Below are 26,640 nucleotides of genomic sequence, written 5' to 3' on the forward strand. Positions count from 1 at the left end.
AATCTTAGTTGCTCACTGTTTATGACAAGGTATCAGCCAGTCTTATTCTAAGTAGTTTGGTTTCACTTTTACTCTCTAATAATTCAGAAATTGTCTTTTCATTGGGTGTTGAGAATTGAGAGCGTTATAATTGGAAAGGCCTTTCTATCACAGGCCTATTTGATCTTCCTTGAGTCTCATGATACACCTGAGGGTCATCTTGCACTTACAGGCAGAGTCTGTCTGATTCTGGGGCATATCTTAGATATCGTGTACAATACAGTTTGCTTCAATGCATGTTGTACATTCAGATGCAGCTTAGAGCTCACTTTTTAGCATTCATTGTATATGCAGAATAAATACCTTTTCTCCAACAAATTTGTGGCTCTTGTGTCGGTGGCAAATCCTAACCAACACCTGACAAAAAATAATATTTGACTTTTGCCTACCTTCAATATTACACATACTGCTCCTGTGGAGAATTTCAGTCTGCTAGACTGAAAGTTTAAGCTATGCTTTCTGCTATGAAGTGCAAAATTAAAATCAAAACAATGAAGCTAGGAGTTGTTTGTTAGGCTCACTGGGCCTTTTCCCTCTATTTTGAGACCAGATTCTCAAACAGCAAATGATATAACTGCTATCAAATGGTATATTGCTATCAAACACAGGAATGGGTAGGATCTTTTCAATCACACAGTGAAGTAGCTAATCACAAAATCTGTACAGACAATTGGATTTATATCTTGGTCACTTACTATGATTGAGAGTCATTTCAAAGAAGTTTCTTATGATTTTTTTTTATAGCTGCCAGGACATGTTGCTTGCTTGTGTTCAGTTCGCTGTCCACCAGGGCTCTCAGGTCCTCTTCAGCAGAGCTACACACCAGGCCAGTCAGTTCCCAGCTGTTAATGCTGTGTGGGATAATTCCATACCAGGTGCAGGACAATATTTAACTTTCTTATATCTCAGGCAGCTTTCCTTGGCTTAGTCTTCTAGCACATTGATTTCTCTTTGTATGGTGATTCATCCTTGTGGTATACCTGCCTTTCCTCCAGTCTGATACCATCTGGCTAAGGTGCTTTCAATGTCATCATCCAGATTAGGTATTGAATAGTATGGGACTGCCACTTTGACTTCAAGCTCTTAACCTTTGCACTGAGGTATAGACAAGAATATTCAGAAGTCCTCATTTTCTTATGTTGACTGAAGATGACCTGGTCCAGCACAGAACATTTCTCACTGAATACCAGACTGAAAGTTCTAATAAAAAGCAAATTCCCCTCTAGGAGTAAGATGCATTCAGCTGAAACAGAGATATGGAAGCATTTAATCTGTTAATTCTGAAGGAATGAAAGTTAGCAACTTAAATTTGAAAGGAGAGAAACCTGGCATACACAGATGCCTTAGCAAAAATATGCAAAATACTTGAGGACAGCCAGGCCGGTCATTCGCCTGTCCTTGAGCTACACATCTAATTTTGTAGACAAACAAAGACTGTAAAGCTGCTTTAAAAAATCCAACTTAACTTTCCATTACAGAAGGTTTCAATCAAGTTGGGGAAAAGAGTTCTTGACCAGTGTCACTACATGTCTTTCATTATTTAAAAATAAAAGGTAAAAAAGCAAAATCTCTCAGTAGTTACACTAGAAGTCAGCTTGGCTGCTTTATGTCATTGTGGCATTAGGACAAATTTTGCCTGTCTTTGGGATGAGTTGAAAACTGTTTTAGTGAGGTAAATTTACAGTTTTAGGAAAATGTTGTAAGAAGACAACTGGAATTTTCATCTTTCCTATTGTTTAGAAGCTGAATCTGTGTTGTTTTCTTTTTTCCCCCCATCTACTTTGAAGCCAGGAAGAGAGACTCCTTTCTTTTTTTGTTCAGAGTTTGTGCAGTTTGTAAGCTTTAAAAGATTCTTGGTGAAATAATGGAAGTTGTCTATTTAAAAAAAAGATATATAAAAATTATGAAGTTGAACTAATTAGAGATGTAATAAGGAAGCAGTAAGTATTAAATACATACATCAGCAAATCTTCAGGTCTTCCTCCTGTAAACAGAGCAGGAGCCATATGCCAAGCTGTCAGTTGTCCTAAGGATGGAGAGGAGGCTGAAGAAACACAGATAGAAATACAAATAAAGGGACAAAAGCACAAACTAGCCAGAAGTCAGAACTGATCTGTCAGTGATGCATTTATGCAGATTATGGCTTCTCAGCTGCCTTGGGGCCAGATGAAAAGCAGAGAGCACACACTCTCTCAAGTGACAGCTCACACTGTAACCCATGGTGACTGGGAAAGGGGATCCAGGTGTCCCGCCTGGCTTGGGTGTTGCTGCAGAGGTTGGATGGAAACCTGGCTTTCTCACAGTTGGTTAACATCGTCAGCAAACATATTGTCTTTCCTATAGCTGTTTCCTGAAATTGCATCAGATTTATAAAAATTCATGACATTTGGGTATTAATTCATGAAAAAAGTACTTAAAGCTTCAGGGTCCTTATTGGGATGCTTTACAATTACATTGGAACTACACTTGGTAAACATATTGTAGCAATTAAATAATGGTGGACTTTTCAACTGGAAAACAATGATTTTTTTGTTTCCAGATTTTATTGGTAGGATCTGTTTAATTTAAATTTCAACTGGAAAACAATGATTTTTTTGTTTCCAGATTTTATTGGTAGGATCTGTTTAATTTAAATTTCATTTGGTAAAACCTGTCATAGTTGTTTTTCTTATTTGAACAGAAATTCTGTTCTTGTTAAGAAAAAATATTTTAAATGGATTTTCTTGTGTAAACCATTATTAAGTGATTAAAAGTGACAAGCTCTTCAAAAGGCAGTGTCTTACAGTATTTGAATAGCTTACATACTAATTGGTTTTTCGATTGTGTGCCTGGCTCACCTGTGACTTTTGTTCATCAGCATGTTTTGCTACAAGGTATTGTATCTTATAATTTGCTCAGTGGTTTTAGATTATTCTCTAAAGTATTTTGCTGTTTCCTTAATGATGTTTTCAGTAACTTGATCTGCTTTTTGAGTTCTAACAAATTTTTTTAAAAAATTATAGGATACTTGCTGGTAGGAGAGTTTGCTTTTATTTGTTTCTGATATAAAAATTAAAAGCTATTTCTTTAATTTTGAGGTATTTGTTACTATAAAATGGAATAATTAGATCAGAGGTTATTTCATTGCATTGGTCCTTTATAATGATGTTTGAACCTTCACCTCTGAATGTTCTGATTTCTAGGTACCAGTCCATGGAACAGTAATTTTCTAGTGTGAAACCAAAAAGGAATTAATTAATAGATAATTGTTTTAAATTTAAGAATTTTTAAAAAGTAAACTGTGTACATGGAAAAATAATATGAATGTCTCAGATATAGAGCATTGACTTCCAATTTTTTTCAGTAGTGATTTGAAGCTTTCTGTAAAACAGCTAGTAAGCCTTTATAGAGGATGTCATTAGTAATAAAGAAAACTTGTACCTTTAACAAGATTTTGTCTTCTCTACAGCTTGCCCAATTCAGGCAGCGAAAGGCACAAACCGATGGTCCAAATGGATCAAAGAAGCAGAAGAAGAAGAAGAAAACAGCAAGCATTAAAGATGAAGAATCAATACAAGATGGGATTGATCCTGATCGGTCTCGAGGTGATGAAACAACCGTGTGCAGCAACCGAAGAGGAGCAGCTGCTACTGCTGACTTTGCTATTATCAGGACTTTGGATAGTGGAGAAATTATCAAACACAGCCAGACATACACCATTGAGGTATGTTTTTCTCAGGCTGCTAAGTAGTCAATTAATTTTGAGAGTGGGAAAGAAGGAATTGTATGAAATGGTGTATACTATTTCCTTGCCTCCTCTGTTGGTCCTTAAAATGGACAGAGAAGGCACTTTCTGTTTGCCTACTGGCATTGTTTTCTGTGATAGTCAGTGGCCTGTAGATTATGGAAGGTTTGTTGGTACAACTCTGTTCCCTAAATGAGCAAAAACTGGGTTTTTTTCCTTGCTTCATTTTATGTTACTGAAAGTTTACAAATTACAGTGGGGGTTTTGATCACTGCAGCTGTGACTTAACATCTTTCTCATATCTGTAATGTAATTTAAGTCTTTCTGCTTAAAGAGGAGGAGGAATTAATTTAGAAAACACTGCTTAGAACTGGGTGGCTTAAGAGACTGATCAACAGATACTGTCCACTTTTACTACTTAATAAACTTTAATCCTACTTGCTCATGGCTGAAAGTACATGCTCCAGGACGGTTATAAGATGCCCATGTGCTATGTGCTGGCATCCAGTTCTGTTCTGAGCGGATATGAATTCACGTAACATAATCTGTTATTCCAGGTATGAGGGACAAGAGATACTGATATTATTTATGGAATAGCTTATTCCATTCATGAAAGCAGTGCCTCTAAAAGGATGAGTGGCACTCTGAACAAGCAGTTCAACACAGATTCCTATCTGTTCACGTGAATACAGTCTTTTCTGAGAGGTATAGTGCAAGTGAATGCTCTGTATTTTTGCTTGCCAGTCCTCTGCTAGGTTACACCATTTGGCACTATTTTGTCTCTGTTATCTCATTTTCAGCAGCTGAGAAATAATAGAGAAATTACACTGTTCAGAATTTCTTACTTTGGTTTTAAAAGTTCTTGCTTTTGGGTTTTGTTGAAGGGGCAGACAGACTAAATCATACATGCAAATAAAAACTTTTGACTTATTTATTTGACTTTCCACTTATTTTACAGTTTTAAGCATACAGTAATGAAGAAGAGAGTGGATCAGGCCAAACTGTTTATGTGAATTACTTAATGAAAGATTAAGACTTGTAATATATGCTAATGAATTTGTGTTCATAACTACTAATAATTCAGGGTTAAACTGAGAAAGAAGCTAACAAAGCAGCCGAGACATTTCACTCTGTCTCTAAACAGTATATCAGTAGCCTATTTCTAACTGTACAGATACATGCCTTTAATATCAAGCTTTTTATATCTAGCTCAGGTTAGGGCTTCAAAACTCCCTGTAGTAACTCTATAAAACTGTCTGTTCAACTAATAGCTTTTTCTGGAGGAGGTAATAATTTTTTAAGGGTATTTAATACCAGATTGACTGTTTTCATAAATGAAGATGAGAGATTTTTGCTTTCTAGGAAAATAGAAAGGTGTACTTTATGAAATGCAGCAGGTTATCTACAACTGAGAGAGAGATCTGCTGGGCAGGGTGCCATTTAGAGGGAATGACTTAAACTGTTGTTTTAACAGTATTATGGTCCGCATAAATATGATAACTGTATGAAGAAGCATTCTTAACCAATGTATTTCGAAGTAAATCATGATTGCATGTAACAGATGGACTCTGACAATGTACTTTCTCTCGGGCAAGATGAATACCTCTCTACAATTGGAGAAACAGGGTAAAGTACAGAATCATAGAACAATTTAGGTTGGAAGGGACCTCTGAGGTCACCTAGTCCGATCCTGTTCTAAGAGCAGTTCTAATTAAATCAGGTTGGTCCTAGCAGCTTATGTTGGCCTCTGAATACTAACAGTACAAGACAGAGGATTTTAAGAATGGAAAAAAGATTTACACTGAAATTGCTAGAGACTGCACACATAAATATTTTCTTAAGATTGGCTATAATTTTCTAAGTTCTGTCTTATTCCCAAAGCAACTGATCTTATGCTTAAGTAAATAAAGATGTATAGGGATTTTTTGTTTGTTTTAAATGTAGCTTTAAAAGAATAAGGATAGTGATTAGTGGCTTTTTGTAAATTGACTCTCATGAATTACTCATGTCTTAGTGACTTCTTAAACAGTATTCACTTTCATCAAAAAAGGCTGCTCCCAGTTGGGAGAGAATTTTTCTTTTCTACACACTCTCTGTGGCCTGCTTGTTCATGTTAAATAAGTAACTGGTACTTTAAAGTTGGAAGATGATTGCTAAACTCCTATCTGTGCAGTATTAACAGAAGAGGAAAAATTCTGAAATAGTTTCAATTAATCTCATAATTTACTGTTTTTAGTCTTAAAAGTGCAATGATTGTGACAGAGCCTGTATTACAGTAATTGGATTAGAGTTTGCTTAGTTGAAATGGCAGCCAATGTAATAGACAGTTTCAGGCTAATCTCTGCAATGGAGAATCACAGGCAGCGACTTCGAGCTGTTTGCTTTTTCACTCAACATTAAGTCTTTATAGGCTTCTCTGTTAGGAGAGTGAGGCAAAATTACTGGTGGCATTATTCAGGATTATTTGCTAGCTAAATTTTGATTCCACTTACCATTTCCATCTTTTACTAGAATCCATATATAGAATTGTTCATTCTATACCACAAAATCTGACAGTACTTCCTATCTAAAAATCCTTAGCGGGCTGTTTTGTGGTGGTTCTGTGGATAGAAGTTTACCTCCCTGCAGTTTTTCTATCATAATTTTTAGTCCCCAGTGGAATTAGATTGTCCAAATACAGATAACAAAGACTTATCTTAATATGAATTACAGAAAGTGAAATAGAAGTACTCTTCTGAGAGCATATTTGCTATCTGAAGTTTGAGAATTCAGAGTTATTTCTTGCAGTAATTACTTTCCCTTTTTTTCCTCTCTCTTCCTAAGGGTGGGTTTCTGCATCTTCCTGTAATTCTTCAGGTTACAAAGTAACTTCAAACTAACTGGAAGAAGTATCTTTGTTTTTTACTATCCACATCTGTTCCATTTTACCTTGTAATTTTTATAAGGTTTTCCATCCCCTGTCAGAGGAAGAGGTTACAAGATTTATTAGAGAAATGCTAGTTGGTATTTCTTCATTAAAGTCTCTGGGTCTTAATTTATTTTGTATTAAATGCTTTTTGTCTTAGTCTCACAAAGGAAATCATATGTTGAGTTTCTAGTTGCCTTTGGGATTTTTTCTTCATCCTGTTGCACCCTAATGTTTTCTGGTCTTGACATCTATAGTGTCGTTTTCTGTATAGAAGTAAAAATAACCTAGAACACAGCCTAGGAAATAAATTGGGGGGTTCCTTTGGGGAGCAATGAAACATGTAATTTCAGGATTGCTTCTCTTTGTGACTTCATGCAAACAGAAGAAAGCAAAAGTCGTTTCCAGGGTAAATGATTTCTGAGATCACCTTGTCTGAGAGGTCTTGAAATGAAACATTGGAGCAGACTGTACTCTCTAGGAAAGTGACAAATTAACCTATGGCACAGTAAAATTGTCCTTGAGTCACCTGGGTAGTAAAAGGTATTATACAAAGCTTCTTAGAAAAGAAAAGTTCAAAGTTCTGTGATGAAGAATACCTGCTAATTGACTAAGGTTGGATTAGTAACTCGTCTTTTGTTTTTCACAGGACAAATCCTTTTGATAATAGTTTTAGAACAGCTTAACTATTTACTCAAGTAGGTGATTAAGTTTATGGCTCCATGTTCACTGTTTCATGTCTATAACCTACCCCAGTTGTTAGTGTCTGAGATTTGGCAGGCAGGGAACAGAAACAGAGTGAGAAGGAGACATTGGGTAGGATTCTTGAGAAAAAGTGAAGTGACAGAAATATGAAAACATAACTATTATGGAGGAACATACAGGACTGAGAAACGTGTATGTGGTGAATGTGGGTAAGACATTCCTATGACAGAAGCATGAAAGCAACAAAAAAGCCAAAGCCTTTGTTTAGAGAAGAGAGATTCTTGGATGTGCAATAAAATGGAGGATTTGGAAAGAAGGGTGGATAAAAGAAATGTAGTAAAAAATTAGTCCACTCACTTCAGGTAATCTGGCATCCCTTGAAAGGTGTTTTAAAATTGAAGAATGAAGATAAACAACTATTTGGCAATGGTCTGTTCAACAGTAAAGCCTGTGCCACAAGGGAAGGTAATAGATTCTCAGCAGCATGTGTTTCTGACTGAAGTCAGTCATCCTTCCATTCACCGTCTGGCCAAATGGCTCTTGAGGTATCTTCCCAGTTTTCTTTGATGCATAAAAAGACCTCTGGTATGATGACTTCCTTCTCTCTGAAAATACTGATATCAAATAGATTTCAAATTAACTTCATTGAAGAATGGTCTGCAGATTTACAGAGTCTGTAATTTTCACTTAAACATTTATAAGGCAGTATTACCAAAGAATAAGAACCTAATTAAATGCTTCAGTTACCTCTCATGTGATGATGCTTTTTGATACAAGAAGTTTATACATTGAGGAAAAGGAATAACTTGCTGCAGATTACATTCAGATTTGGCAGTATCTTATCACCACTAAGATGGACTGCTTAAATCTGGTCATAGTCAATGGGTTTGGGTCATAAATTATCAAGGAATACATTCCTTCGAATGAAATGATTTTCAGATTAGGAACAAAGAAAGGCATGATGAGAAAATAGGTAAAAATAACATTTTGTATTCAAAATGTTCTGCAAATATTGAAGACCCATAAAGATCAGGATGACCTAAAGAGGGGGTTTCATGACTGATTTTCAGTTTACATTATCTTTCCTCCCCTCCAAGTCCCAGTCCTTTTACTCAGTCTTACTCATACTGTGGTCTTCTATGGATCACTAGTGCCAAGCTAAAATAACTTAATTTTACTTCTATTGCTGGCTAATACACATTCAAGAATTAATCCAGAACTGAGGTCATGAAAAAGTCATTTTTTCCAGCTAGAATTTGGTTCCACTGATGCTCAGTGTTGGTTCTCACCCTTTAATACTCTCATCCGTTGTATTCTGTGCTTATCTCCAATAAATACTCTCGCAAAAATACATGGTCTTAACAGCCAAAAAACTATCTAGATGCAGGATTGAAGGAAATTCTTTATAAAGATTTTTTATGCTGCTGACACCTAAACTAATAAAGCACTATATGGTTTTTTGTCATCTGTAAAAAAATATTTGTATCAGAAAAGATAAGAAGATATATATTTTTGTTTTAATATTGTAAGTAGACAAATTACTAAAAGTAATTCTAGTAATTTTTATGTTAATCACCTTCCTTTGAGAATTCATGTTTTCTCACTCTAGCCTTAACTTCAATGAACCTAAGCTTCATTATTTGCCTTTTATAATGGTTATCTACTGGGTTTGATTTTATCCCAGGATCTAAGCATTCATTTATCATATTTTTTTGTAAAAAAGGAGCTGCTTATGAAATTCAAAAGCATTACAAGGCAAAACTATATAAGAAGTCAGACTACTTTTCCTTGGTTTTTACATTTTGGAGAATTGCCTGTATTTCATGGGCTGCATAAAGACTTCAAGAGGTGTTAGATAAAATTAAATATGTAAGTTTGCAGGAGTACTCTTGAGCTTCTATAGAAATACTTTTGATATCTCTTTGTGAAGTCTTCTAAATTGGAAAAAAACAGAGAGAGTTGTAGAAGGATATGGCTGTACATTTATCTGTATTATGAACATAAATAGCCATGTGGATTGCCCTGATTTTATTCCTTCCGGAGGACTTTGTCCTAGACCAAGGACATAGAGTCCAGACAGTATGTAAAATGTGTTTATGTATACAAATATATATGGAAATACAGAGATACCTGTTATGACTAAACCTTTATTTGTATTGAAATTAAATATTGTTAAGTACTAGTTGTATATTCCATAGCAAAAACACATTCGTCACCCTATAGCTTGAAAACATAATTGTGATTTCTGTTCAGCTTGTGGCTTATTTTTAACATGAGCCTTTTTAATTTTTAAAATCATATTCAATGTTAATATTTGTTAGTTTTGTGTACTTTGTACTTAATACCTTTTTAGAGGATAATTATATTGTGGAGCTATATATTGGATTCAAAGTCGAATCGATAACAATTATGGGATTGCAAAAAAATGCAGAGCTGCCATAGGCCTGAGTGACAGAGTTAAAAAAAAATACAAAACTTCATTGATAGTTCCAAATTTTAGTTACGTCTACTGATGCACAACTGGCTATATTCTTTTGAAAATAAGCCTGTCAGAATTCAATGTAAAAGGGAGACAGATTTAATGTGAGATGGACTAACATAAGTGAATTGTGAAAAAGCTGTATTATGTATGCTTCATATTTACAGAAATAGTTCTAACACTATATTGCAATTTTTGAGTTCAAAAGATACTTACTTATCCCTAGTAATCCACCTAATGTAGATAATTCAAGTATTTTACATATTTTCCCACTAACATCTTGATTCTCAAACCTGATACACTGTACGTAGTTCATCACCATAATCTGTATTTAAGTCAGGCATCTTCCATGGTACATTTATGCTTAACTCTTTAAAATTTTGTTCCTTTTGTTGCTCTAATTCATTAGATCACAAGATTTTGTCCGTGTTCTTCCTCATCACTTTTACCTTTTCTCGGTTTCCATGGAAGCTGTTTGTTTGTTCTAAAATTCTAGTCAACATCAAGTCAACATCAAGTTTTGCATGTATGAAGGTGGCATTCAGAATATGATTATGTGCTTAAGCCAGCAAAATTCCTAATTTGCTAAAATCAATTTATCAGAGAAGTCCTTTTCTTGGTACTCATTATTTTCTAAAAAACAAAACAAAAGTTAAAGCAAAACAAAACCCCTCCAAAATTGTAAGTTACATTTACAAAATACTACTTTATACCTATAGAATGTATTTTCATTAGAAGAATTTTTCATCTAGTTATAAAGTTTTTATGATCATAGTTGAACAGTGAAGTAACTTTTGTCTATTTTAAAGCTGGAATTTCAAGGAATGTAAGGTAACCTTCACTATGTATATACTCAAATCAAATTAATGTATGCCTTAATATTTTTTAAGACAGTGTACATTCTCAGAAAACAGCTGGAACTTGTCTTTTAAAATATTTTAGAGTGCCATCATTGTAAATCTTTTAATGTTTTATTTTAGCCAGAAAGTGAAATTTCCACCACAGTAGAAGATTACAGTTCAGAGGTAAGACTGAAATAATGTTTTTCCTAACTTTTCTATCAACTTTTTCTTTTACATTTTTATTGCAATGCAGTGCATTGTTTTTGAAAAAGAGAAGCAAAGAGCAGATATTATAGGCAAAGCTGTAGCATGTCATTACTGGTGTGTTTAATGTACCATTAAAACAAGCATTATGTCATTTAGGTAGCAGGACGGGTACTATAATCAATAGTGCAGTAGATATATGAACTGTTGTAACAGTGTCATCATTGTGATTGTATTAATGCTTTGTGTTGTCATTAGAGTTGTGGCTGTGCATAATCTCTACTAGTTTTCTATGTGAAACTATTTAACAATGAGATTTATGTTTTAATGAGTTCCAAAGCAGCCGTTGCTCAGCAACTGCTTCAGCCTGCTGGTGGGAGATGCTGAGTGATTGTTATTGCATCCTTGTTGTGGGGGGAGGGTTTGGTTTGGTTTTCTTTCACTTATTCTGCTGTCTTTATCTCAGCCCATGGGTTTTTCTCACTTTTGCCCTTTCTTTTCTCTCCTCCATTGCACTGGTTGGGGAGTGTGACTGGCTTAGCTGCTGGCCAGAGTCAACCCACCAGACTTCTGTTGCCTCTCTCTTTCACATCACATCTAAGGAATTTTGGTCTTGCCAAAGTAGAACAGTTTATGTTTGTAAGGAGCAAACTGTCTCATACATAGATGTGGGTCAAGAACATGCTTGCAAGAAATAACCATGGAATATCTAAGTACAGTAAGGATTGTTTCTAGGTTAGAAAATTAATTTTTCATGTCTCAAAAGGTTGCTTTCTGTAATGACAATGTGAGGTTTGTTTTGCAGATCTCTCTGCTAAATGTTTCTGCAAAACATACCCCAGATTCTTAAGCTTGCCAACTGGTAAGAGGAGGTGAAGTTATTAAATAAGTCTCTGTTGCTGAAAGTAAATTTGATGAAGAGTGCATTGTTCCCTTGATTAGCCTTCTGTAGAGGTGAATTGGAATTATGGAATTATGTTCCATATTAATATCATAGCTGCTCAGCCCTAATCTTAAGTGAATATCTTAAGTGAAAATCTTAAGTTGTATGAAATCTTGAGCTTACCTTTTTTTTTCACACCTCCTTTTTGGAATGCCAAGAACCCACACTTTTGTAGACACATAGACCTGTTGATCCATTTCCCCCTTCCTTTTGTGTAGAACATCTGTGTTCTTTTTAGTGTTTTGGTTTTGGTTTTTTGTGTCAGAAATGTTGAAATTGAGGCTGTCATGCTTCAGAGGGAAATGGGCCATGTACAATTTATTTTGCTATACTTGGTAAAATAAGTCAATTGCCTTTAATTTCTCATCCCCTTCTCTTGAGGACTTGGATTAAAGTCAATGATAAGTATTTATCTTTTGAAGAGACTTATCAGACACAGTTATAATCCAATACAGTTATATAAGCAGAGTTGAAGGAACCAGTAAATGTTTACATAAGAATTCCTTTCTTGAAACTATTTTATTGTAAATACATTCTCTTGTACAGTCCAGGTGGCAAAAGCCACCTCTCTGAATACCTACACTGTCAAAGGCAGAAGCCAAACTGATAAATCCTTCTTATGACCATCTTGCCTTTTGTAACAAATCATTCAGTTTGAACAAGAATGAGACCTAGCTACCTATTCTTAAATAATAATGGTGATGAGCTGTTCAAGGTTATGGTCCAAACTCAGAACTAAAGGAGGTTAGATTTAGTTAATTTTGTTTAGTTTTTTATAATGTGTAAAGTTGCCCATCTGTATTTTCCACATCCCTCAAATTGATGGTATAACTGAAAAACTGTTCCACCTGATTTTTTTTTTTCCCTCTTATTGACTTTTTCCCCAGTTTTTAAAGTGAAACTCAGAAAAGGTGGCCAATACAATGTATTGTTTTTCTTGGAAATGTTAGTAAAAGTCTATACCTCAGCCTTAACCCCTATGTAGAAACATCTTCTGTTGCCTGCTGTTTTGTAATATTTTAAGAAGCCATCAGTTGTTATCCTTTGGAAGTTATTAACCTTAGTTATATTATAGGATTATAACTATTTTAATCAAAAACTGAAAATTGTTTTTTTTATGAAGTATTAAAAACCATACTGAAATTCATTTTCCCAAATTGCCCTAATTGTCTATTTTAGCTTCGTTTCATATAGTCAGTTGTGACATAAGTAGAAAATCCAGGAGAGGCTAAGAACATTGACAAGCAGTGTTGGAAGTCAAAGGATTAATTTCTGTGAATGAATCAGAAAAAGAAAAAAAAAAAAAAAGGAAAAGAAAAAGAAAACATGAGGTTAAATTGCTAATCCATCCCAAATACTTCTGTAAGTGTCTACTACCAAATCAAAGCAATTGTAAAATCAGAAGTCTGCTTACCTGTCTATAATAGGTTGTATAATTTTCATGCATTAAGTTAATTTGTGAATTTTTTAGTTGTTGGACAGTACATATTGATTTATAGTGATCATGAATTTGCAGTTCATAAAAGGAAATCTTTACAGTGCTAACTTAATATAATTAGGTATACAGTATGTTATTACACCTATTTCTAAGGTATAATTTAAGATTTTCCAGGGTCTAAGGAACATTTAAAGGTGTACAGTGATTTCATAAATTTAGTCCTGACCTCTGGTGGCAATTGTCATGAACTGCTGCCTTAATTCAGTGGGGGAAGTTGGTTTTCCATGTGTTTATCTAGAAGATACTTCTCATTCGTCTTAAACATATATATTTACAGATGTAATATAAATTATTCCTGTATTTTTAACCATTAGGCTAACAATAATGTTTTACTTTATAATAGTAAATAGTAATTCTGTGAATTATTTTGAAAATACGAGCAAGGAAGAAAAATCACACAGAATGCAGAACATCCTTTGAAGGATTTCTGCAACCTTGAGTCATTCCATTTCTTTTGTTCACCAAAACACTTGCTCCTTGGTAGCTCCTGTATTGTAAAATTTAATTTTTTTTCTTACTTTGTGGTCATTTGTTTATGCAGTTCTATCCAGAGCTCTCGTTACTCCTTGTTCCCATTATCTTAACATAACTGTGTGGTTTGAGTGTTTTTGTAAAAGTTCTTTTCTGGGGTATTAAACTAAGCACATCAAAAGGCATTAAGGCACAAGGACATTTCAGTGTTAAAGGTGAACTGCAAGGCTTTTAATGAAGAAATCTTATGAATCTACATCAATAGTATTTCTGGGCTTGCAGGAGATCTCTACACAGGTAAAGCTGGAGCCATGACACAAAATACAGAAGTCCAATAGGACTCATGTAGATATCTGTTAACACTGAAGTTACCATCTGGACTAGAGTTTCCATGTTGCAGATGAGTGAAAAAATGACTTTTTAAGTAAGGCATTTTGAAGCTAATAACTGAGTCCCAGTTGTCAGCCCTGACACAGCAGAATTTCTGTCATTCCAGAAGTTGCCAGGCTGCCCCCGGGAGCATGGCTACTTTTTCCCTAGACTACACTGCAGTTTGTTGTCTTGTCATGTTTCAACTTACACTTTACCAGAAAGCATGAGGTATTTGAAAGGAGAAGGTATCAGAGAAGAAACAGTATGGATGGCTTTGTCATTATGGTTCACTTCTATGGCCTCTTAAGAGCTAGGCTGCTGTGAATGAGGTGGGATTTCCAAAGTTCCTTTGGATGTGTATAGCAGAATTCCTTGTATAAGTCAAAAGGTCTTTTGTACAAATTTCAGCTGCTAATGAGTCTGGAATATCTAATGAGATAAGGCATTTATGTCTTTGCTAGTAGCTCTTCTTGTAAAGCATCTAAGAGTCTTTATTGTTGCACACAGAAATGATTCACAGGAAGAGAAGCGTGTCTACTGTAGTAGATTACAAGAATCATACACTGCATTTTTATCACTTAAGCCTAAAGAAAGTGGAGTTTAAAAAGAAGGAAAATAATACTTTCTATTAAACTGCTAGTGTTATTAATCTGGGACATCTGCCAAAATCCGAGTAAAGACATTGGTGTCAGTCATACTGTAGATACTTGGATGTCTGAATGTAGAGTGAACATCTGGCAACACACAAAAAATGTGCAGTGTCCCTGTGAGTTGCTTGGACTGCTGTTTGCTGCAGTTCTCTTTTTTTCTTTTGAAAATAAGGTAGCAGTCTCTCCATGGTGTCTTTCTTTTTACTGAGGAAGTCAGGAACTGAAAGGACACTCAGCTGTGCAAATTCTTGTCTAGTGCAGGTAGTTTTGTTCTCTTAACACAAACTCAGTGACTGTATTGATACCATTTATAACACAGTGCTTCCATGTCAGATAACTTACTGATTTCCTCAGTAAGGCATGATAGTCCTTTGTAAATAAGTCCTAATCTAAATTATGGCAGATATCTGAGCAGTATAGCTTTATTTTTTCATGTAAACAGAGTATTTGGGTCTGATACATTATGATGGTTTTCTGTCTGTAGTACCATTATTTTTGTTTCTGGCTTTGATGTGATAGACACCTCTGAGGGGAAATACAGCTCTTCTTGCTTTCTCATTTTAAAACATTGGTCTGCTTTTTTAACAGCCTACCTGGCTGTTTTATGATTACATTGCATGTTATTTTAATTTGGATTTTTTTTTTTGTTTTAACCTCTATCTGCTATTTTGGCTTGTGCTTCCCCTTTGGAGATTCACTGTTACTGATTTGCACAATCTGTAGACCAGCATTCTCATACACTTTGAAAGGGGTTGTAGTGTTGAGTGAGTGAAAGAGGATTTTTTTTCTGATGGCTTATGTTGAGTGTATAATTTTTGCTCTTTTCCGAGTTTAAGAAATTCCTTCAAACTGAGAATGAGAGTCTAATACTGCCTTTCATTCGTTCTTGAGAGATTAGTGACTTGCAGAGAGTAAATCTTGACGTGTATAAATATATTTAAAAGCATAGCTATATTTAGTAAAATTGAAATATTAAAGTCTAAAATGCAATAGTACTGCATTTTAATAATTTACAGTATGAAGCTTTGCTTTGACCTTTAAATCTGAATTCCTTTGTTTTTTCTAATGTTTCAATTTATGTTTTTTAATTTTAGACAATAATATCTTTTGTGTGTGCGTGTGTGTGCGCACGTGTGCTTTTGGGTGTTTTACCTGTTACTAGTGCTTACTGTCATGCAATTTACTATCTGTAAAACTAATTTGTATTTCAAATGAGATTAATTTTTTACCATAAAAATTCCCATGCGTCTGCAGAATTCATCACATAAGATTCAAGTGAATGGAAAACAGAAATCAAGCGTTATTCAAAATAATATGTGTAGAAATTGTCTTTACACAGGTAAATGGTTGCAGTTTTGTGAAAAGAACAGATATACCTGCAGACGTATTCAGGGTACAGTATTGCAAATTGAATTATAATATCAATGTGAATACTAAAAACCTCAAACAATGTGTTTTGAAAAAAACTATGTTGCTGACTAATACTTTACTTTGCATGCCGTGCCCTGCGTCTGCATTGTTTGTTATATATTAATATAATGTATTGTTGAACTTAAAATGCAAAATAGTGTACTACTTCTACTAAGGCTAATATTCTAAAGCAGAACTTGCATTAAACTGTGTGGCAGTGCTTTTGAGTTGTGAATTATACTAACAAAGGAGTTTACCATGGCAGTAAGATCTTTGCTGTATTGTATCTTAATGTTGTAAGGTGGCATTTGATAACAGATTTTGATATTTGAGTTTACTTGCTGTGATAAAGCATGAAAGAAATGGCATGCTAAGGAGCTTGGATTGATTTAGGAAGAAGAATTTGGAGTTGGAGAGATTTGTTCTGAGCATGGGATGCAGCCCTCTCACACGCAGCTAGAGGTGATGGAGAATGAATTGGCTGGGAAACAACAAGAGATTGAAGAGCTAAACAGAGAGCTAGAAGAAATGAGGGCAGCATATGGTACAGAAGGATTGCAACAGGTATAATTACCTTATGTTGCTTTCTACTTGCTACTCGGTTACATGCAAAAGTGCAGTGTCACCCTTAAAAGTTTCACTTGATGGCAGCTGTTCAAAATGCAGGTAGTGTGTGATAGAGAATTACACATAATTTCTTTCAATCACATACTGTGCACTCTATTTCTTTTGATGGCATTTCCATTGTGTGTCCCTTTTTTGTATTTTATGACTAAAATTCCAGTTGTCTTTGCAGTGACTTCCTTCAAATCAGAAATGGAAAGATGGTTTTCTTCAAGAAAAGCCCTAATTATTCTCTAGTTGTGCAAAGACTGCATTTCTTTAATACCTTTCTGTTGCTCCGAAGTCAAAAAACTTCAGGTTTTCCTTCCAAAGGAATGATATAACTGAGTTCTGAAATACCAGGCAACTGTGTCAGAATGTTTTAGTAAACATCTAATAACATGGGATTTCAGGGGAGTATTTCTTACTTCAGAAATGCCATTGGAGTTGAAAATTAACTTTTAAAGTAAAGAATATTAAGTAAATACTCTTCCAGTTTAAGGACGTGGCGCAATGCACTGAAGTCAGTACTTCCTCATGCTTCATGTCTTACTTCTCTCTTTTAATTTGGATTCAGATCACATTGTGTTTTTCTGCTTTTTGCAAATTAGTACAGAATACCGAAATTGTTTTGATATTCAGTATTTTTCACCTTCATTATTATTAAACAATTATAATTTTTTTTCTGCTTTCATTTGTATTTTATCCATGGAAATGGAGATCATGTTTTCCACTGTAGCGGAGTGATCTTTAAGGGTTGCCCTGGAGGATGTGGTTTATCATTCCTTTGTCTGGTGGTAAATCTGTGGTGCTGCATTTTGAGTCAAACTTAGCTTCTAGTCACTGTCTTGTATCTTTTGTGCTAAACATAGTAATCATAATTATAGCATAATAAAGAACATAAGCGTAATTTTAGTTTCTCATATCTGTGAATACTGTTGCTTTTTCCTAAAAAGGTGAAAGTGAAAATGTTTGCATTTTTTAAAAAAATAAAATTATAATAAAGCAAAACAGACTGGAAAAGTTATGGTTTAGTAGTGGCAGTATAATTTGTATGACAGTGGTACAGTGCATAATATCTCACTTGAGAAGTGGATATAGTTTCTTTTTCAGCAGAAAACAAAGAATTGTAAAAGGGGAGTGTGGAAAATGTTCGTTTGTTTAGCTGACTGTTAAACAAAGGTCAAATAAAAAAGTTGAAGATTATCATATAACAATGTGTGGATCAGAACAGATAAATTTAGGGGGGGGTTAATTGGACATATACAAAACACAAGGTATGGCACACTTAAGTGTCTGATCTGTTCCTATTTTTCTCTATCATAACAAACTCCTAGTATGTCCACTAGATTCATGCTTTTAAAGTAGGAGTTCACTGCAGTGTCCTGAAAAGAACTTTGAAAGAATTTCTTCAAATTCTTTGCATTGTTTGGCTGGTTTAAGAGACTTTATATCCCTCTGAATATATTCCTGTTCTCTAAATTAGTAAGTTTTTTCTAGAAGAATTAGGATTTTACTTCAAGACACAAAATCTAACCTGGAGAATCTTCTTTTTGGGAGCATTGTAAACAAAATGGTTGCAGAAGGTGGCTAATGGTTTAAGATTTGCAATATGTAAAGATGAAGCTTCCATTAGTCTTTAGCGAATTCAAATTGAAGAAGTGACTTTAAAGGGAGTAAAATATCTATTTATATAATTGCACATGAAATAGTCCCAATTAATAGTGCAGAATTTTTCTAAGTGTAATCCTACAGAAATAAAACACTCGCAAAGGATTTTCTTCTGTACTTTTATCATTTCTTCATTGTTACCACTTAGAAAGGATTCATCTTTTAAATACACTCTATCAATTTTACAGCTTGAGCGGATTTTCTCATGTAGTTGTGGATAATTTCTCTGGGTTCACAATGTAGAATACTGCATGGAATCTGTTACAGTATAGTGAATGCAATTTATTGCACTTTGGTGAGAGATTTTAGAACTTGTGTTACTTGTGTGACAAATGTGCGGGCATGAGCAGTTGTGCAAAATTGCTGAAACACAAAAGGTAGATACTCTGGGTTTCCTTATGATGCTTTGTTTAAGTGGCCATGCTTTTTAGTTTAAAAGCAATTTATACATTTAAATAATTAACTTCTTTTTCATAGAGAAGTCATATATTGTTATATGAGGGTAGAAAAGCTATTTCTGAAGTATTTACAAACAGCTTGTGAAATGCTCTAGTAGGTCTGTGTGACATCTTAAATTGAGAGATTAAGTATTCCTACTTAACTAGAATAAGCTAGTATTTTTTTTTAATCCATGGCTTTGATGTACACCAATACTTTAAATTTTATCTTTTATAGCTGCAAGAATTTGAAGCTGCTATCAAAAAAAGAGATGACATTATCACTCAGCTCACTACTAACCTACAGCAGGCACGGAAAGAAAAGGATGAAACTATGAGGGAGTTCTTAGAGCTTACTGAACAAAGTCAAAAACTGCAAATTCAGTTTCAGCATGTAAGTTTCCAGTATTTATTTGGCTTTTGAAAACTGTTGTTACTTTGGAGAATTGCAGGAACATGGAATTTTTTGTGCATTTTTAAGAAACTGGTCTCATAATATAGATAAGCAGTCACTTTACTCGTCCTACACGTTATCATTATAGTACCTGGTTTATTGCTCTAATTCACTATAAAAAGTATTAGTCTGTGGTCTTCCCTAGTGTGTGGTGATAGCTTCTAATAAATACTAGAGGATAGAAGTTATCTTAGGGAAAAACACTTGTGTAATTACTTCTCAGAGCTTTGGGCTGAAATCCAACTTGATTAATTTGAAATTAATACAGGCATTCAGCAGCTTTCCTGGTCCACCATTTCATGCTCCAGTCCTTCCTATATTTTTCAGTAAAATCTGACTCTTGTGGTGTTATTAGATGGTAATATAAATATCAAAGTTATGTTTATTGGAAGCATTTGGTCTAAGAAGCACTGGTGATTGAGGTGTCATCAGTAATCTGTTAGTCTCTGTGACTAGGTTTATTTTTCTGTTTACTGTGGTTTACTATTAAAAATCTGATTCTGGGGACAATTATTACAAGTACTTAATTTTCCTGCTGAGAAATATTTCTGAGACACTGCTGTCCTGTGCTAGCTCACCATAAAACAATAATAAATATTTTTTACTGGCTTGCCATCCCAACAGAAAAAGGATATTTAAGGTCCTCCTAAAAGAAATCTTGTTTCTTGTGATGTGAACAAAGAAAGTAAAGGTCAATCTTTCCATAGTGCAAGCTGTTTATATGAAACTTGATATTTGTTAGATTTTTTTTTTTTTTTACATTCTAGTTGCAGGCGAGTGAAGCCCTAAGAAACACCAGCCATAGTTGCACAGCTGCTGATTTATTGCAAGCCAAGCAACAGATACTCTCACATCAGCAACAGCTAGAAGAACAAGAATGTCTGCTGAAGAATTATCAAAAAAAGAATGAAGAATTTGAGCTGCAGATTACACATCTTCAAGACAAAATCACATCATATGAAATGGTATGTTCCCAACTAAAAATATCACTTTTCTTAATATCTATTATTTTCTTAATAGCTCTTTTTTTTTCAGGATTTTGTAGTTCCTTTGAAATTCAAGGGCCAAAACACAGCTTATGAGTGTGCCACATATAATGCATACAAAATTTTCAAAACTGCTTCAGTTAGTTAACATAAAATATGTGTATAAATGAAAACTGGAATTTTTATGTCAGTATTATTTATCATATTTTAAAAATGACCAGTGAACAAGCTTTCAGTAGATAGAACTTTTTTTTTTTTAATCTATCTGAGCACACTTGGAAAAAATGGAAGTGATTTTTGTGTGGGAGTGGGGAGTGAAGGTATTGGTGGAGGGTAGTAATGCAAGGCAGGGGGAGGGATGGTCACTTACTGCAAAGGAACAGAAAACCTCCAAATGTGGTCAACAAATAATTTATATTGACTTTTTCTAAATGATCACTAGATGTGCCAAGAAGGGAATTGTATTTAAATAACTAAGTCTATAAATGTTCTTGAGCATTCAAATAATGCACTAAAATTAAGGACATGGTTTGTCTCATTTTTAAAGGAAAAACATAAAAAGGAAGAAGACTTGAGTAAAAAACAAGAAAAAGATGCACTACTTGAAGAGCTGGAAGCGAAACTGCGAGATGAAGAAAAAAATTCATTTCAGCTTAAGGAAAAATTATCAGATGTCAGTACATTACTTGAAGAACTGAATGAGCAGATTTCACTAAAGAACCAGGAGATAAGTAATATGAGAGTTGAACTTACCACCTACAAGCAGAAAGAAAGACAATGTTCTGATGAAATAAAACAATTAATGGGAACTGTGGAAGAATTGCAGAAGCGATGTTATAAAGACAGTCAGTCTGAAGCTGACATTGTGCAAAGAATGGAATTAGAAACACAAAGGAGACTGGCACAACTTCAGGCTGAATTAGATGAAATGCATGGCCAGCAGATTGTACAAATGAAGCAAGAATTAATTAAGCAGCACACAATGGAAATAGAACAGCGTCTTTTGCAACAAAAAATAGAATTGGAGAAAACATCAAGTCTGTGTTTGACTGAAACTGTTAATAAAGATGAAATCCATTTAATGAATATTAAAATTAATGAACTGAATGTGAAATTGCAAGATGCTGATAATGAAAGGGAAAAAATAAAGAAAGAATTGTTACAACAAATGGAAGTAATTTCAGCAGAGAAGTCTCTTCAACAAGCTAAAATTGAAGATCTTTTCCAAGAACTGAATTTTTCAAGAGAGCAGGTTCAAAGATCCAAACAAACTATAGTGGATATGGAATGTAGATTAAATGAAGCTGAAAAATACCAGTCTGTGATCGAAGATTTAAAAATCCAGCTGACTTCTGCTTCTGAAATTAGGAAGGAATTGGAGTTAAAACATGAGGCAGAAGTCACAAATTACAAAATTAAACTTGAAATGCTGGAAAGAGAGAAAGATGCAGTTTTGGACAGGATGGCAGAATCCCAAGAAGCAGAATTAGAGAGACTGACAACAAAGCTTCTGTTTAGTCATGAGGAGGAACTTTCCAGACTTAAAGATAACTTACAAAAAGAGCACATAGTGAATATGGAAAGCCTTAAAGACAACTTGAATAAGCTCCATAAACAGCAGCTAGATGAAGTACAGAATGAGATGATTCAAAAGATAGAAGCCATGCAGTATGAAAAGGATAACTTAATCACGAAACAAAATCAGTTGATATTAGAGATTTCAAACCTAAAAGATTTACAGCAGTCCATTGTAAATTCTAGATCTGAAGAAATGACTCTTCAAATCCATGAGCTGCAGAAGGAGATTGAAGTCCTTAGGCAAGAGGAAAAAGAAAAAGGTACCCTTGAACAAGAAATTCAAGAGCTGCAGCTTAAAGCTGAGTTGATGCAGGAACAAATGAGGGAGAGAGAAGACAGCCTTCAAAAAAAATGTTCAGAACTTGAAACACAAAATAACCTTCTTAAGGGGGAAAACAGAACTCTGGAAGAGAAATTAAAAAATATGTTGGTAAGCACTGAAGAAACTGTCATTTTTAACAACAGCATTAGCTCTAAGTCAGAAATTTTGGACTTGCAAAAAAGAATAGAAAAGCTGATTACTGAAAATGAGCAACTTAAAAACCAAAATGGTCAGCTCCAAGAGGATACTGAAAGGCAGAAGAGTGCCTTTTCATTTACTGAGAAAAAACTTGAAGCTAATTATAAAGAGCTGCAGCAAGAATATGCAAGTCTTCTGAAGGCAAAAACTGAGTTAGAAGAGAACAAGAATAAGCAGGAAGCTGAATATAAAAGCAAACTGCAAGCTTTGTATGAAGAACTTCAACATTTACAAAGCAATAGACCAGATCTATTTAAAACTAAAACTTCTGGTTTTGAAGGCAGTGAAGAAATCAAGGTGTCCAGGGCAGACGCATTTGAGGCGGGAGAAGTTGTTGAGAAAGATGCAACAGAACTTATGGAAAAGCTTGAGGTTACTCAGCGTGAGAAACTGGAATTATCCCTGAGGCTTTCTGATCTCTCTGAACAGCTGAAGTCAAAAAATAGTGAAATTTGTCATTTAAATGAAAAAGTTAAATCCTTAAAAGATGAGAAGGAACAAGTTCTAGCAAAATGTAAAGAACTAGAAGTCACAATTAGCCATGTTCAGAGAGGAAACAATAGTGATGACCCTACGACAAAATACTCTAAAGGAGAAGCTCTGAAGACTGCTACTTCAGTATCTGAAAGTAGAAATAAAACCCCTGGTCCAAGAAATAAAGTTGATGAAGGAATAAATGTAAGAGGAAATACAGGTTTGGATGAAAATATCAGTCATGAGATAATAAAAGGAGAGGAAGTTCAGCAAATGTTGAAATCAGAACAGCAACCTCATGTAGAACATTTGCATGGGACGGCAGAGAAGTTGACAGAGGAAACATCATTAATAGTCATTACACAGAGCGAAAATATTAAACTTCAGCAGCAAATAGATGCCTTAAAATCAGAACAGGTATGTTTCATAAAGCAATATAGAAAATAATTTACCTGTGCAAATGTGTAAGCCCCAAATTTGTGTCATATTTGTCCTATTAGCTGCTTTGAAGTACAGATGCATAATGGCGTGTGTGGCAGTGAGGCCTGTGTTTGAAAGTGATTACATGAATGACCACAATGTTAACCATTGTCAGTGATGAAGTTATATAGCATTCTGCAAGAATTTTGCAACTAAATTTTCTGTAGAAAAATGCTAACCTGTCTTCTGCTGGTTTTTTAGATTGGTTTATATTTTTTGTGCGCTATAAGTCCACCTAACAGTGAACTAGCACCATCACAGTCTAGTTTATGCTGTGGTGTTGTTCATTCATTTCCTAAGAAATAAAATCACAAGCAAAGCCACATTGGAAACAGTTTTGAGACTACAGAATAGAGCTGCAGCTGTATAATGTCATATTCTATATTTTCTAATGAGGATGTGGTATGAATTGTGGGGCTTCCTGCCATAAAAAAATCATTATGATCCAGAGGTGTCTAACAAGCTTTTCAGATTCTGATAAAACTAAGCTTAGACTCACAGCTCAGCACTGGCATATCCTAAGCATGTTTTTGCTTTAACAGTAACATTTTCAAAACTACAAGCCTTAGAAATTAATGTCCTTTAAAGTCTCCTAGCAATATAGTTGGGGTTTTTTTTATTATTTTTAGTGAACTTTCTTAATGTATTGGTAGTGATAATACTTTCACTTCAATAGGGTAATGTTCATTGGCTTGTTTACTGCTCAATAATAGAAATTTAAGCATACTGAGTTTTGTTGATTTCACTTAGATTTTTATTTTAAGTTGAAGGAGTGTCGTACTATTTGTTAGAATTCAGTTTTTCAAACTGTGTCTATTAAAATTTACCTAATGTATACCGTATATAAAGGATTCCATTCAACACATTATTAATTTCAAAAACTTGCAAAGTTAAAACTTTGTATTTTTAAATACAGTTTTTTTAAAACTGTGAATTTTTATCCAAAGACTGATCTACAGCTACAGATGGAAGCACAGCGCATTTGCCTATCCCTGGTTTATTCAGCTCATGTTGACCAGGTTCGTGAGTACCTGAAAGCAGAAAAAGAGAGTGCACTTTGCAGTCTTAAGGAGAAGCTTGTACACAGTCATCTACAAGAGATGAGTGATCTTAAAAAAATGCATCAGCTGGAGCTCCAGACCTTGAAAATTCAACAAGCAGGTAACTTCACTAAAATTCTGGAAGTGAAGCACTTGATATGAAAAATAATGTCTTTAAAAGAAAATGAGCACAAGAGTTGGTGGATGTAGCTCTCCAGTAAGTTGTTTTTATAGACCATTTTGAAATGCTCTTTTATCAAATTGTTTACCCATGACAAGTAGTCTGTTGTTCAGGGTACTTAGAAAAACCAAACCCCAGAAAAGTAGTAAGAAAAAAGAAAGTATTATAACTCATGTTTTGCTGTTTGTATTAGAATAATAGGATGATTTCAGTAAGAAGGGATTTTTAAAGGTCATCTAGTCCCGCATTAGGACTAGACTAGACCTAATCAGACCTAGTTAGATTAGACTAGACTAGACGTAACATTGAACTAGATTATTAGATAAATTAATTGTAAAGACCTACATAATAGAATCACCTATAAGCTTCTATTCCTTGCTGAAATAATTAGCAAATGCACCAGCAAAATATTTTTGGGCTTGTTTCATTCTCTGTTATTTGAGTTCCTGCCTTGGGTCCCTGCCCATATTACAGCAAATAAGCTTTTTTGCTGCTCTTTTTGGATCAATGAAGATTTGTATTATTATGATGGTTTTCTATCCCTGCTTTTCTGTCATCCTATGATTTACATGTGTATAACTTTTTTTGTCAAAGTTCTCCAGTATGTTTCTGTAAAGTTTAATCACGCTAGAGGTCCCTAACATACAAAGTAATTTCTTGTCACTCCTCATGAACATGCATCTCTACCATAATTATTAACTCTGTGTGATGGAACAAGAAAGAGGGGAACAGAAACTAGCATTTCTGGGAGATGAAGAGGCAAACTTACTGAGACAGGAAATTAGGCCTTTGAATAGTTGTTGTGCATCTACTGTATAAAAATAATATTAATAATCTGTATTTGTAGATGGCGAATTCAAATCTACACAGAGACTTATAGAAAAGCTGAGTGAAGCTGTAACTGAGGAGTGTTCTAGGCTTGCTGAGGTAAGACTTAACAAAAAGCATTTTTCTAAAACAAATTTTGAAAATGAAAAATTATGTGCATTGTGAGTAATCTAATTTTTCTACATTGTATTTAGCAGGTTTTCTTGGTAGCTTTTGTATTTGCATTGATCTCAAAATAAAGACACTTGAGCCCAATCTTTCAAAATAGTATATTTTTTTCCCCAACTGTTTTTTTGCCCTTGTCCAGACAATTCTTCTGTTTTATGCCTAGTCTTAATCTTCTAGTCCTATATCTACTAGATCAGAAGTATTTTTTTTTTTCTTGTATGCTTTCCTCTAGCTATATGGTTTTGATTTAACAGCAGTCTGGTGTCATGGTGGTATTGATACACATCTTTGATAAGATGATAATTTCTTTATTAGCTGCAGCATACCTTTCAGAGACTTAAAAGCATCTAAAAATACTAAAAATTCTGAAAGAATGTAACAAAATTACTGTTTATGTAAAAAATTCTAGTCAAAATTGAAGCTTATTTTTAGTATATATTGCAGTATCAACAACTTTTTGTTGATACTTTTTTAGGGTTTCTTTTGTTTTTGTACAATATTAGTGATGAAAGGCCCTTACAGTCTTACTTTTTGACCAGCAGTCAAGTTACTTATTAAACTTATTTCTGGCTGGGACGAATGCTGATGATCTCCCTAATTCCAGGTTGAACTTCAGGAGAAATTATGGTTTTGCTTGTGTAAGTTAAATTTGGTGTTTTCTGAGTTCAAAATCTGTAACTAAAGAATCCCACTGTGTGCTCTGAGGGAGCTGTTTCTTTTCAGGTGTTATTTCTATTCAGAAATCATATGGATAAGTCTTATGTTTGCCTACTTATTGCAAATATGGCAATAATTCTGCTGGCCACATAGCACCAACAAACAGGAGGCATTCTGTTTATGATTTCTTTGAAGCTTTCTCTGCTATCTCCTTTTATCCTGCTTTTCAGTGCTTAAGAACTAGACAGATTGTTATTGCTAAAAAGATACAAATTTTTGCCATAGGGAATCCTTACAAGTGGCATTGCAGTTTACAAGAAT

The 26,640-nt window shown here is 34.4% G+C and overlaps 1 protein-coding gene across 1 annotated transcript in view; it reads left to right on the forward strand.

Annotated features, from left to right (window-relative positions):
- Positions 1-26,640, forward strand: part of AKAP9 (A-kinase anchoring protein 9) — a 104,711-nt gene that overhangs the window by 17,173 nt on the left and 60,898 nt on the right. Inside the window, exons 2-10 of the mRNA XM_030444149.1 lie at positions 3,488-3,742; positions 10,833-10,877; positions 16,172-16,225; positions 16,636-16,806; positions 19,192-19,347; positions 20,175-20,372; positions 20,941-23,382; positions 24,393-24,606; positions 25,514-25,593. Of these exons, the coding sequence (XP_030300009.1) occupies positions 3,488-3,742; positions 10,833-10,877; positions 16,172-16,225; positions 16,636-16,806; positions 19,192-19,347; positions 20,175-20,372; positions 20,941-23,382; positions 24,393-24,606; positions 25,514-25,593 (3,615 nt within the window). The remainder of the gene's footprint in view (positions 1-3,487; positions 3,743-10,832; positions 10,878-16,171; positions 16,226-16,635; positions 16,807-19,191; positions 19,348-20,174; positions 20,373-20,940; positions 23,383-24,392; positions 24,607-25,513; positions 25,594-26,640) is intronic.

Source organism: Calypte anna, chromosome 2, assembly GCF_003957555.1.
Source record: "Calypte anna isolate BGI_N300 chromosome 2, bCalAnn1_v1.p, whole genome shotgun sequence".
Lineage (NCBI taxonomy): Eukaryota > Metazoa > Chordata > Aves > Apodiformes > Trochilidae > Calypte > Calypte anna.